Source organism: Saccostrea cucullata, unplaced genomic scaffold, assembly GCF_032062105.1.
Source record: "Saccostrea cucullata isolate Sc308-1 unplaced genomic scaffold, CSIRO_AGI_Scuc_v1 ctg1413, whole genome shotgun sequence".
In the NCBI taxonomy this organism is placed as follows: domain Eukaryota; kingdom Metazoa; phylum Mollusca; class Bivalvia; order Ostreida; family Ostreidae; genus Saccostrea; species Saccostrea cuccullata.
The window spans coordinates 84,193-98,958 of record NW_026939988.1 but is presented as its reverse complement, the minus strand read 5'-3'; the positions used below and the strand labels follow the sequence as shown (position 1 = coordinate 98,958).

At 32.2% G+C, this 14,766-nt stretch overlaps 1 protein-coding gene across 1 annotated transcript; it reads right to left on the bottom strand.

The window, feature by feature from the left end:
• Window positions 1-3: 3 nt before the first annotated feature.
• Window positions 4-13,440, bottom strand: LOC134254413 (TBC domain-containing protein kinase-like protein; the record flags this gene model as incomplete). The annotated part of the gene is made up of 24 exons (XM_062736936.1): window positions 13,248-13,440; window positions 12,842-12,914; window positions 12,197-12,311; window positions 11,692-11,765; window positions 11,103-11,250; window positions 10,926-10,995; window positions 10,557-10,612; window positions 10,023-10,084; window positions 8,874-8,931; window positions 8,577-8,673; window positions 7,892-8,030; window positions 7,604-7,703; window positions 7,195-7,244; window positions 6,726-6,831; window positions 6,455-6,589; window positions 5,923-5,985; window positions 5,644-5,821; window positions 5,429-5,512; window positions 3,366-3,451; window positions 3,225-3,261; window positions 2,906-3,067; window positions 1,793-1,959; window positions 1,428-1,603; window positions 4-56 (listed from the first exon to the last, which is right to left on the bottom strand). Coding segments are annotated over exons 1-24 (2,482 nt in total), but the record flags the coding sequence as incomplete, so codon positions are not given.
• Window positions 13,441-14,766: the final 1,326 nt, after the last annotated feature.

The window sequence follows — 14,766 nt, the reverse complement described above, 5'->3', positions numbered from 1 at the left end:
AAAAGGCAGAAGGAAAGGGAATGTTAATGCTGCCAGGAATGGTTCCTTTAGCATAGCTTGTAAAAATTAAGGAATTCAAATAATTTACCAGTAGTTGTAAAATGATTGTAAAAGGTCTGCTTTTATCTTTTTCTTACCCTACAAATGTCAAATTGTTCTCTGTGAAAAATGCAGTCACAAAATATATATATATATATATATATATATATATATATATATATATTAGGGATGTCAAATCGGTCAATTTTTAATACTCGGTTACTCGGACGTTTTTCCGATCGAGTACCCGGGTACTCGGTAAAAGTGTAAATAAATATGAACAAGTAAATTGATGAATGTAAAACATTGTAAACACTTGTAGAAAATAAAACCACATGCTCTGACAGGAGGTTTACACGTAAAATTAATGCATTTCTGTTGTAACAATGATTAGATCTTCGTGCTCGACGAAATTTAATACAGCATTTATTTAAGTTCAATTTATTTATCAGATAAACACAAGAAATAAAATCGTAAGTGGTTCATGGTGTTTTTGTTTAAAAGAAAAATAATCTACTACGTAATTGTAATGTAACTCTTTGTTGCATTTGACATCAAGGTATATATCAGTCGTACAGTTTGACTTGAACTTGATCAAGTTCTAACAGAACCGATTTACGATTTTCGTATACTTTTCGATCCTACATTTTATAGTATCACGGGACGGTATTTTGTAGTTTGGTGCAACGATGGACATCATTTTTTTTAAGCCTTTGCCGTCAACTATTTGTACATGTATTGGCATGTAATCAAACACAACCATATCAACAGACGCGCGTGTAATATCATCTGTCTCTATTCCTGAGAATTTACGGCTTCTCGGAGAATTGACAAAATTATCTAATTTATTTAATCATAACAGACCTTAAAAGATGTTCAGTGAAAACAAATAATTAAAGGAAATCAAAAAATAAGGGTAGAAGACAGCCAAAGGTGAGAAAAGCCAGGTAACAGGTGCTTGGTCACGATAATTACTGTATAAACACTGCCACGGGCGATAACGGTCATTTAGAGGAGTAGGAAACCCTAATTACTGTATGTACAAGTGCAATGAGTATTTTACGTTTTAAAAGAGATTGTTTAATGCATTAATAAATAAGCTTAGAAATATTCAAAAATATACATCCGAGTAACCGAGTACCGATTTTAGTATTCGATACTCGGACGTTCGATCGAGTACCCGGTTAACCGGGTACTCGTTGACATCCCTAATATATATATATATATATATATATATATATATATATATATATATATATATATATATATATATATATTGTACAATAATGAAGATGAATAAAACTATAGGGTGAGTATTGTTATCCATAATGGAAGCTACTAAGACAGTGGCTCAGTATGGATTTTAAGAATCATTAAGAGAAGGATACTCCTCAGGGTTCCTGGTGTCAATCACGATGATCATCGGCTTACTGTTTGCTCGTCTCTTGGTTGGGCTTCTGGTCGAAGCAGGGCCACAAAGTTCACCCAACTCTATCAAATCTTCAGCAGAGATTCGACAACATTTTTCTGATTTCAGCTCCTCAACTTTGATTGGTTCCATTGACTATAAACAATTAGATTACAATAGTGTACAAGTACTCAAAATACTTGAATATACAGATTGACACAATATTTTAACTTTCTTCATTAATTCATATCAACTCTGCAAGTTAGCTTTCCCTCCCTTGTCTCATAAGCATATAGGAAGAATTTTTAAAAATAAGTCAATGTATCAAAATATAAATCTGGGTACCAGCTCAGATTTTGGCTGTTCATTGTAGTCCTTGGAGTAATAAGACACATTAGGTTTGGTATCACAGGGCTTATTTGGTTCCCTAGCATACTGTCGGAATGTGGCACTTTTTGGAGTGCTGCAGAAAATCTTGATGGAATCTTGTACACACCTCTGTATGTCGATCTCTGTTAAAAAAAAAGAAATTACTGCACAATCACTGCTCAAAGAAAAATAGTTTTCTACAAAAAAAATCTGACCTAGAACCAAATTTATATACCATTTAATTAAATATGAATTATAGTCAATAAATGTACCATGTTAATTCAGAACAGAAATTCATTTAAGGGAGCCGACTGTAGTTTTCATTGCGCATATTTCGTGCATCATAGTAAAATGAAGAGTATTTACTGTTTTAAAGCAACTTTTTTCACATGATTAATAAAATTAAGCAAAATTAAGAAATTACAGGTTCAAAAATGTAATCACAATTGTATATATAAACAGAATTTTTAACCAATTTTGCAAATGATAGGTAGGTTGACGTCGTTATAGTGTGTTTTTGACATTATTATAAACTGAAGCTCTTTAAGAAAGGGTAATGAAAATGTTATTAAATAAAAAGTAATAAACGTACTCTCTTGAAATTTAAAACGTAGAAATTTGAGAATCTCTCCATCATTCTTTTAATTTTTTCATATCATACTTTTGTGTCCACCTTATTTTGTACTGCTCTATAAAAACAGGGAAATTCGTTAATTTTTGGCCTTTTGAGATGCCCCCTCTGGTAACAAGACGGTCGAATTTTGTGTTTTTACACATAATGTACAATATACATGTAGTATTACTCATCATAGTTTATAGTTTGAAACAAAAGTCTATTGTAGTGTTTGTATAATTTGCTTTAAAGTGCTAAAAATTGACACTTTCCTATATAATCCAATAGAAAATGAACCTATATTTTGAGACGGCCCTTTAAAAATACCTTGGACGGTAAATTTCGCCCAAACTTTGCATGTACACTTAAGTTAATGTAAGTTATATATGGTATAAAAATGAAGAGTTTCGCTATTGTAATTTTCACACAATAAAACCACAGTCGTCCCCCTTAAAACCAATATAAATTAAAATAACCTGGCATGTCGGAGAACAGCAGAATACATTCATTGAATCCATAAGACAGAAGACGGTCCCTGAATTGCTGCAGTATGGCTACACCTATACACAGAGGGAAAGAAGAGTTGCCTAGTAACAGTGTATCCCAAAGGTGAACCAGTTTATGAATCGGAAAGGCATCTGTAAAAAGAAAATACTAGCATCAAACCACATAAAAAAACATGTATCATATGTTTCAATAAAAATCTAATGGCACACTCTGTAAGATACATAATGGTACATGTAGTCATGCAAGATCATTATAATAAATATATATTTTTTGTAAATTTCTACTTACGAGCAAACATTGTGAGGAACCATGGGATTGCATACAACTGGGAAAAAAAAACAAATAATTGTTAACAAAGAAAACCTTTAGACATATGATATCATTTCTGAAGCATATTTATTTAGAATAATCAAATATTTGATGACTTACATCAGGAATAAACCCAATTCCATCTAAATGGTTGCTGAGTTCAGGATCATGAAATGTGATGAGATGAGAGAATACTGCAAGGTACTCTAAAAATAAATTGTAATACAAGTGCAGGATAAATAACAGGCTTCAACAGTGAAAATGTGTATAAAACAAAACACAAACCAGCGAGCAATAATGAATTGAAATGGGTTTGTCAGCAAAACGTCACCTTAAGGTCAAGATCTAGTAAATGGAAGGTGCCTACAGATTTTTCAAATTTAAGAAAGTTATTCCTTTAATGATGCTTTATAACATTAGCTTGGTCAAAATAGGTGTTTCGGGGCATAATTTGTAGAAAAACAAGATGAAAAACCATATTTTAAACTGTCATTTTCAATGAAAAATTAAGATAACCAGTCATGAAAATGGGAGTTTTTTCCATATCAGACAAATAAAATATATCCAGATTGCCTACAGTTTTTCAGAAAACGGTAATTTGTATGTTCTTAGTCTCTACTTTGAAATAATGTCAAATTTAAGATAGGTATCGGGGCTACTTTTCATGTGATTTCAAATGGAATTCAATGAAAATACTTTATTTTCTACATAATTCTATTAGAGCCGTAAAGTACGGAAAAAGAAAGTTGAAAGTGATTATGACGTCATAATGGATTTAGCACTGAAAAGTTATTCTAAATTCATTTACTAGATCTTGACCTTAAAGACTCAGGCAGACCTGCCAACCAAAATTGATGCTGTGGGGGGTCATGACCCAACATTCAGAATTGAAATGTTGGGTCATAGCGCGCGGCGACATTTTTGTTGAGGTTTGAGTAACAAAATGCTCCCTAATTTTTAGGCATCAATGCAAACAGTCAAACACATGCATGTATATGTTATATTTTATTGCAGACTTAATTTTTACTTAGGACAGGTTACTTAAAATTGCTTGTATAAGAACACTTTCAGATTGATAGTAAGATTCAGATACTTTTAGTTCAATAGAATTTTTGCAAAGTTTTAAAAATTTAAAAAGTTTCTGGGAAACATTTGTTAGATTCTACAATGATTAATTTTCAACATATTACACAATCAGAAAATTGTAATTAGACATTACATTGAAAGATTGATATTGAAAAATTGCTGCTGCAGGGGGTGGTGGTAAGAAATATGTGCCATCTAATTTCCTATTATTAATTTTAAAACACACAAAAAAAAAAAAATTAAATGAATCAAATACTACAAAATAAATTATGAAGGATACCTAACACCCCAAACAAAAACTTAAAATCGTTAGAGTCATGATGTGACTGACAAGTGGGTATTCCCTTGTCATAGCCATTTAACAAAGAAACACAACGTACAATACTACATTTTGGGAGGGGGGGGGAGAAATTCAATATACTTCACTTTAGACTCTTTTGCTTTATCTTAATTAATATCATTTTCTTTTAACCACTACTCTTAACAATAATTTCAATATACGAGAGCTGATAAAATCAGCTGTTATCAGTTATGCTTTGTAGTTTCGTTTTTTTACTTTCGTTTTTAAAAAACGATCCCAATGTTTATCATATCATTGTATTTAATTAATTAATTTCTGTTTTTAATAAAATGATATTTAATTAACCTCTAAATCTATGTGGTTCACCATGCATATACCCCTTCAAATGGTTACGTATAATCCCCTAAATGCTCCAGGCATATTACCTGTACAGCTGTGTCAGTCTGCGATCAAGCGTGAAGTGATTTCCTGTGCTTAATTAACAGTTTTTTTAACACCTCGGCAAACAAATATACTAATCTGTGTGCATTGAATAAACAAGATGTTCATATCCTGATTTATAAAACACAAATCGGAAATTTTAGGATGAATTTTCAGATCTTTCTTGTTGAGACGAGACAAACATGCTTAATTAATATTGGGTCAAAAAATTGGGATGATCGATTTTGCGGGTGAAAACAATGACACGCCGCGGGTCAATATGAGTGGGGGGTGAGAGGTCAATTTTGCGGGTGTGACCCACCGAATGCGGGTCACTTGGCAGGTCTGCTCAGGTGATGTAGATATTGTCACATACCTTGTATGACCTGAGAGTTGTCCTTCAAGAAGAAGTTGTGTAGATATTTTGGAATGAATGCAGAGAGACAGGTGTAAGCTAGTGCTGAAAAAAAAATAAAACTTTATCTATAAGGTTAAAAATTACATTAATTTCAAATCGTTGTTCATACAAGTTTTTCTCTTTCTCCTCAATAAGAGAAATTAGATAAACCGAATTAAGAAGATGATTTGTACCTTCATTGTTGAAGTTAAGGGCCAGGAAGGGTGCTGAGAGGGAGTCCAGGCCCTGCCAGTAAACATACTGGGGGTGACTGACCACCCACGCTTTGAGGACCCGCTTGAACTTGGAATGGGCAGTAGGAGATGACAGGAGTTCATGATATTGGTGACAACGGGGTATGTCTACCTCTATCTGAAATCAAAAGTGTTATGAGAATATCACTTAAAAATTATATACCATGTGAATGAAACACCATGTGAATTATACATTATGAATTATTAAATTTGTCTGACCTGTCTGTCAGTGGTAGTTGGGGTCTCCTTATCTATGGCATCATATCTTGAGTATATATCACCCTACAGAGAATATACACATCACAGTAAACAACAATTTAGGTTAAGTGTGAAACATGTTAATTATATAAACACTATTACTTTATAACTTTTATCAAACCAGTAAAAAAAAATAATTTCTTAATTGCTCTTGTGCACTTTCCGACACAACAGCAATTAGATCAGCCATTCCTGTGGACAATAACAAGACTAGCATTTTTACATTCAGTAAAGAAAAGTCCCTATATTCTCTATATAGAGAAACATTCAATATAATTGATTAAGCTCTTCCTTAAAATATTGACAGTCATTGAATTTTCACTTTTGACCAGCAAAGTGTTGATGGCCCTGGAACCAGAAAAGAATGAATAGAAATCAAAAAATTTCCCTCCACTTCACTTCGGGCAATATTTCATTCCTTGGAGGCTAAAATAATCAATGTTGCCTTCAACCACAGTTTACATTTGTATATTTTAACAAGGTCTTTATTTACCTCGACTTCCAGAAGAGCTGCCCAGACATGAGCTCTAACCAGAGGGGGAATGTCCACTCGGGACTCCTTAAAGATGTGGTTTTTCTTGTAAGGATATCCTTTTATCAATCTCTCATATAGGATAACTCTGTGAAACTGGAAAAAAGAACATACCTTTGGTAATTTGAAGATAAGTGTAAAAATGCACAGCAGGTGTTAATTTTTGACATGACAGAGGACCATAGATTACCTACATATGTTAAATTAATTGATCTCTAAACAATAACCTAACCTGATACTCCACATCCCTTTCTCTGATGACTAAAGGGAGGTTAGCTGTCTCAGAAATCTCCGAGTTGCTCGAAGATGAAGGGAGGGTCGATGAAACCTGGCTATTTCTGTGACATGAAATATAAAACCACACTGTCAGGTATTAAAATTTAAATACTGTAAAATCACATATTTTCGTGAGGTCAAATTTTCGTGGTTTGAGGAAACTTTCTTGGTTCGTGGGGATTTGATTTCGTGGATCAAGAATTAATGAGTACTTATGTAACATTTTACGTTTTGTGGTGGACATGAATTCGTGGGTCTTGTCATACCTCAAAAACAATGAAAATTAAACCCCCACGAAAATTCGTGATTTCACAGTACACTTCTACAACAAGTACTGTATGATAATGGACAAGTCTCTCTACATTTTGCTTTTCAAAAATAATGAAATTTAATAAATGCAAAGAATATCAAATGTGATAACTCACTCATCTTCCAACAGGGGATAATAAGCTGTTTCTTCTATTTCACTTAATCTCTGTAAATTTCAATTTAATTGTACAGCTATGTATCTGAATTTTAAGGGGTTTTAACAGAATTAGAAAAATGTGCAAAATTATATAGGACAAGAATACTAGTACTGTAGAAGTACTTTTTTCCACGTGATATTAAATTACGCTATGTACGCGGTCACAAATTTTGCGCGGAAATTTGTCCAAGCGTACTTACTATAAAAGTAAGGCATACAGTGACAATCTAGAAAATCCACGTAATTTTCTACCTGCGGATTAAACAGAAACTGAGATTCCGCGGAATTATGAACCCGTGAAAAAAAGTACGTCTACAGTAATTCATTTTATGGTTTGTTTTTTATTATTGGGTGTATTATGACTATACCTTCCTGAGTTGTTCCTGAGACAGAATTATGATGGTCCCATCTAACAGTTCTGCCTGGTCTCTCCTCTGGCCAAAAACTTCCCCATCCAGTGTAGAATAACTGTAGAGAAAGATTCAATTTTCTGTCAGTTTGAAGTCTTTGAACTTCATGTACATCTAATTTTCCATAAGCATGCATTAATTTTCACTATTTTTATACAGCAAAAATGTGTTAACGAGTTTTTTTTAATAAATTTAGTGATCTTCTCCCCTTGTTTTTGCAGCACTGTCTTTCAGAGCCTCACTTACTATGGCAAGAGATGGATGGGGGGTTTAGTTTTGACTAATCCCTCTTTCTTCAGTGCACCAAACAGCTCCCCTCCTGCTAGCCGCCATAAGTAGTACACCTCCTCCATAGACCTCAGAGACAGGTGGTCCTCATCATAATCTAGATTTAATATAGAATTCTGTCATAATACCCACAGACACACCCTCCCTTATTTCACAGACATTGTACGAGGGTACAGGAGTCAAGTTTTTCCTACACATGCACAATTACCATAGCTTTTTTGACAGAATAACCTACCTTTCAAAGTAATGCACAGATATTAGATGATGGGGGCTTTGAAAATACTGTAAATCAACTTTTATTCGTGTGCGAGAAATATCTGCGAGTTTGGCGACCTATTCTAACTCGTGAATATTCATCGCCGCAAACCATTCAATTTTCCTTAGGTACACGTATTTGTATAGAACATTTCATAAGTCGCGGAAATTATTCATCGCAGATTGATTTCAAGTTTAAGGAATCGCAAATAAAAGATGACACAAATAATAGTTGGTTTACAGTAAGCAGTACAAGACACTACACAGTTTATCTTACTGGTGGTGAATATAGGTAATGTAAATACATGTTCCATTAATTTTGTTGCATATCATTTATATTATCAGTATATTAACATTGTTCATGTATTTGTATATGAACCTTTCGTACCTTTTATATTATAGCCATTCTGTCCTAGCACAGGGAGTTCTAAGTCCAGACTGCGTAGATCTGATGAAAATGGTCTGTAACCATTTTTCCTCTTTATCTAAGATGGAACATGTATATATTAAATTTGTTGAATTAAACTTTGATTTTTGATGTTTCAATGATTTCTAAAATATAATAAATTTGGGTTAAAGAAATCAAATTCACATAATTCTTTAAACAATTCTGACACTAGTTTAATAGTAACTACATGTATGTTTATTTTGAAGTACATGTATAAACAATGATCACAGTACTCACATCCCCCTGTCTTAGATCTCTGAACAGGGAGTGTTCCATTAGCTTTGCTGGATTTGATCTGCAAGGAATAGCATATTCAGTGTAAACTTCATATTTCAAGTGCTAGTGCATGTATTTCAAATTTTCAGTGGATTAATGATTTTAAGTATTCCTGTAATATCAGAAATGGTAGACACAATATCAAATATATATAAGCACAACAAATGAAATTATGGTAGATTAATTAAGTTAAGTATAAACACAGATAACTATTAAAAGAACAAATACTGATAATGATTACTCTAATATTTACATCTACTGAATATTTTCTCCTTTATTTCTAAAGAAACCCCATTGCATTCATCACTGCATAAACTACAGTAGGCATGTCACCTGTACAGATTTCTTAATCAGTGGCTGTTCCATCAATGAAACGTATAAAGACGTTCGCATCATTAATACAATAATTAATCTTTTTAATCCTACTTTGATTATTTAAACAGATATAAATATAAACAATAAAATGTCTTTCTTGGTTCTTGTTTGTTATTATTCTGGTAATGAACGGTCGCCTATTGCAGAAAAAATTTACATAACCCGCTTACGCGGGTTATGTATTTTTTCTGCAACAGCTGCTTCCGTTCATTCCAGTAATAACAAACAAAGAAAGTGTTTTATTGTTTAAATAATAGACAGAAAAACTTAACTGTAATACAGTCATGACAGAAAGTCATGTTAGACAGAATGACTACTGTAATCAGTCATGATAGACAGAATGACTAATGTAATAGCCATGATAGACAGAATGACTAATGTATTACAGTCATGATAGACAGAATGACTAATGTGATATAGTTATGGTACACAGAATGACAAATGTAATAGTCATGATAGACACAATGACTAATGTAATATAGTCATGGTAGACAGAATGACTAATGAAATACAGTCATGATAGTAAGAATGACTAATGTAAAAATTATTATAGACAGAATGACCACTGTAATACAACCATGATAGACAGAATGACTACTACAGTCATATTAGACAGAATGACTGATGTAATAGTCATGATAGACAGAATGACTATTGTAATACAGTCATTCTAGAAATAATGACTAAAGTAATAAGTCATGATTGACAGAATGACTACTGCAACACAATAATTACCTGTCTGCTGGTGAAGCAGCTAAACATTGTCTCAGAAAGTCAATGAAATCTCGGGAAAGGGACTACAATAAAAAAACAAGAATCATTCTCCCATAACTATCTCATTTCAAATAATTTCCATTATTAAAACCTTTTCTTACTTTGTGTCATTTAAGCATATTTTAGTCCATATTTTTTTCTAAAATAAGAGAGAGGGAGTGAATTAAATTTCCAGAATGAATTTTTAATTTTTACAGAGCAAAAATTTAAAACAGACACTTCACCTGTTTTTTCCTCAAAAGCAGAATTTTTGATGGAGTCAGTAATCAACATAAACAAAATAATGATGTTTTTATTAGATTATGCCCCCTTTGATAGTAATTTACACAAATAAAAATACAATACACTTGAATTTATAAATAACAAAACAAAAATCTGTGCAATATGTGTAAAGTGGTGACTCAAGCCCAATTTTTCTGCTATGAACTGACTTTGGTAAGTACCGGTAAAGTTTTGAGAATGGCATTTTAAAATCAAACTTCAGATAAATTTTACCTTGATATGTTTTTCCACATTCAGGTCTTTGCAAATTGTGTCTAAGGGGTGAATCTCTGTGGGAAGAAAATAAAATAACTTTTAAACATAAATTAAATGAAAAGTTCTTTTTAAAATTTATGAAACACGCACATATTTTTAAATTTTTATAAAAATGAAGTGCAACAATGGAGTTGAAACACATAATCTAATTAAAATTAGATCTTTGATCCACTCTAATTAGATCACTACATAAATGTAGCTATGAATCTACGGTAGTAACAGTGGATCAAAGATCTTAATTAGATTATGAAACACACACATACACAGGCACATTTAAAATATACAGAGTTAATTAAGTTTAAATTTTATGTGTTAAATATTGCTAACCTGAGTTGACAAAGCTTAAAATTTTGAAAAATGTCTGTGGCAAGGTAAGATCTCCCCAAAATTCTTCTCCCTGTAATAGTTGAAAGAAATAGTATGAGTTCATATCTGGAGTATTGATGGTATCTTTAAAAAATAGCTCTGATAAAATATTAATTATTTTTCTTTATTGATACTCACTGTGAAGACCTCCAACAGAATTAAGCCTAGAGACCAGACATCTGACTTTGGACCTGAGGGGGTGAGTACAGTGGGCTCAGACTCAGAGTGTTCATCATACTGAATAGGGAACTCACACAGCACCTCAGGGGACAGGTACTGGTGGTGTCTAAAGGTCAACCATAGGAAGACAAAAATCATACTACAGTGTATAAGCTTAACATCCCCCTAATTATAAATTAACTTCATACAGCTGTTTGACCTTATATGAAGTTAAACTTACTGTAGAAGCTCAAATTTTCGTGGGGATAAAATTTTGTTGATTTGTCACCAAAAATAGTTTCGTGGGCATTTAATTTCATTGTTTTGAAAGTAACACTATTCAATATATAGTCATATAAAATTTCGTGTGGGATTTAATTTCATTGATAATTGTTAACAACGAAATAAAAGAAATTTAATCCCCCACGAATATTTGTGCTTTTACAGTATATAATTTTTTTTCAGCATTCTTGTGCCAACTTATTGAAAAGGTCAAGTAAGAAATCACACTTGTTGCATTAAAAAAAAAAAATTATACATTTATCTCACAAATCAATGAGGTACTCACCCTATAGGAAATGCTACGTCTGCCCCATAATCTGTCATGTAGTACAAGCCATACTCTGACAACTTTATCTGGCCCTATAGCAAAACACTGCTCATTTCAGTAAACAGCAATCAATGGTTCTCCTTTCATACAAACAACTTGTACCTCAGTGTTAATGATATACAAAATGACATTACACTGACGTCATGTGATGAAAGTTTGATTCAAGAAATAAACACTTTTTAGACATTTTTAAAAGCTGTAAATGTTTTAATAGAAACATTTACTGATTATTTTTTGCAACTGACATACAAAGTCAGAAAGGTATCAAGTCAATAATTTCAGGATTTAAAATAGGCATATAAAATTCCAAAAATAATCATTCAATACATGTGGATCAGTAAAAATTATCAAACACTCAAGTATCAAAGTATAAAGCAGTAAAGTTTTACATTGAGACACTTCATAAAATTTTTAAAAAGTCAATTTTAAAATTTGGTAAATGTATACTACAATAAGTACATACCTTGGCACTGAATAAGATATTCTCCTGAGACAGATTTCTGTGTGTGATTCTGTGTTTATTCAGATAGGTCAGTCCCTTGACAATCCCATAAGCTAACTGCACTAAATTCTCCTCACTGAAACAAAATGTAGTATGCTTAAAAATTCTTCCATGTATAAGACAACAGATATAAAAACATTGTTACATTGCAGAAATTGGGGCATGGGGTGGGGTGAGGAATGTGAGTTTTACAGGAAACCATATTAAAATCAAAGAAAAGCAGGGCTGTCAACAGACTAATTTTGAATAAAATTTTTTGAATATGACATTCTCCTACCAAAAAGGAAGTATATTTAGTCATTAATGTAAGCCAGGTAATGTCAACAGGGACCAATGCTAATGGTACATGGATCCCATATGTCTGTAGGTGTGAAGTTTCTTTTTGAATCATACAAACTATCATCCTTTTATAAAAGTATAATGTACATGTTCATATTTTGTGTTTCTGTGCTTCTTTGATTTAACTCTGCCCTTCAAGCAATCAGCTTTGAAAAGTTAGCCACTAGGCCAGGGCATTGCTTAATGCTGGTGGGACTGTTCAAGAATCAGGTTATCAAAATGATTCATAAAATTTAAATACCAGAGGAACTGTTATTGCAATCTTACCTTGAATATTTGCCTGACTTTGCAACATTCTTTAGAGATTTCTGGTAATGTTCTGTGACAACCAATAACCGTTCTACAAAAATAAAAAAAAATCTTAATCAAAATTCATCCTATCATGATTTTATAGATTCCTCTCTGATCAGCTGATTTCTACTGTACTCTGCTGAAGCAAGATTCAATGTTTGCACCTATACATTGAGATAAAAAAAATCCAATTAAGAGCATATACTAGAAACTAAAATAGGAAAGTGTTATATGGTACATATGGTACATTAAAAAGGGAAAGAGAATACGAACAAATGTTCATATTTTATTAATTTATGCCATAAGAATAAGTGCTTACATCTACAAGTATTGATAATGGAAAGGTTTAAATAGGTTTAAATTATGTATTTCTATCACTGACCATGTTTGCCTCTTTGAATGTCTAGGTATTTGCAAACATTTTCATGACTAATGGTTTTCAAGTGCTCAAATCTTCCCAAAATCTTTATAGAATTTGGTGTCAAGGGCAGTCCATTGGCTCCACACTTATCATTTGGGTGACTACGTGCAAAAAATGTTGTCAATCCAAAATCAGCTTTTCCAAGTTCAGACATACCTGAAAAAATTGTTTTAAATATTATTAATTTCATGTTTTATGTAATCATGGTAATAAATAATAATACTGTGTTGCCTTTAAAATGCTACATATATACAGGTTTACACAATGATCTTAATTAAAACCTAGTAATCCAGCTGTATCAGCTTACTTCCCATACAACACAAGACCTAGCCGTCAAACCCTTTACTGTGTTACCTGTTCTGTGGTTCACTTTATGTATAAAACGGCCCTGTCCTTATATCAATTTACTGGCTATGCATCTCTGTCCCATTTCATATATCAAAATAAATAACAGATTTTGTGCTTTCATTTCATATGAAATAATTTCTTTTAAGAATCCATGGATGGAAAAATGTCATGCTTTGTCAAAATTCAATGTTCTTGAATTTTGCAAATTGCGTGCCCATAATGTTCACACTGCTTTGTCTACTAATTTTCATCGGGTTCCATGTTCGTTCGCCCTAAAAAATGTTCACCCGATATCCCGTTCGCCCGATTTTGTTGATCATTGCTGATTTGTAATTTAATGGAGATTAAAATGTCTTTCTTTCCAATTTTTGGTACATCTCATAAAACCTTCAACATCCACTGTTCAGTTCTATAATGGACCTATTAACGTTTCAGTCCTAATTGTTTTCAAAATATATAACGTTAGCGCAATTCGTAAAAATAACACGGATGTACCCCCTTATTAAAATTGATATTAATTAATCATCTAATTAACTATAGTGCAAACACTATGTCAATCAAAAAACATTGGAATCAAATCAAAAATTAATTAAGACTATCAATAAACATTGTTCCTCGTATCAGAATTTGAGAAAAAAATATACCAAGTTCGTAAAGGAAATAAATAGAAAAAATGATATATTTAGTTTTTTAATTCATAAAGAGTTTATATATACAAATATATATAAGTATAATTGGGCGAACCACATATAGGGCATAAATATTCAAAACAGCAGAACAGGTAGATCGAATAACCTAGGATCATGAAAAGAAACACATATCTGTATGACCGGTTGACATGGAATGTTTACACCTCTATGGCACCTGATCAAACTTTTTTTACCAAAATTATTATAATATATTCGGATAAATCTTTACTTCGAATAATTTTTTCTAAGTAATTGATCATTTAAAACTGTCCAACATTTTAAAATCATTTCTTTGACTCAATTCAACATTTTTTAAATCATTAGTTCTACTTTCACATTAACCGAAGGGGGCGTGTCCTTGAACTTTCATATTTTGCACGGTTTCGTATCTTATGTGAAAGAATATTTTTAAGCTGTAGATTTCATAATTGACACAAATTCAT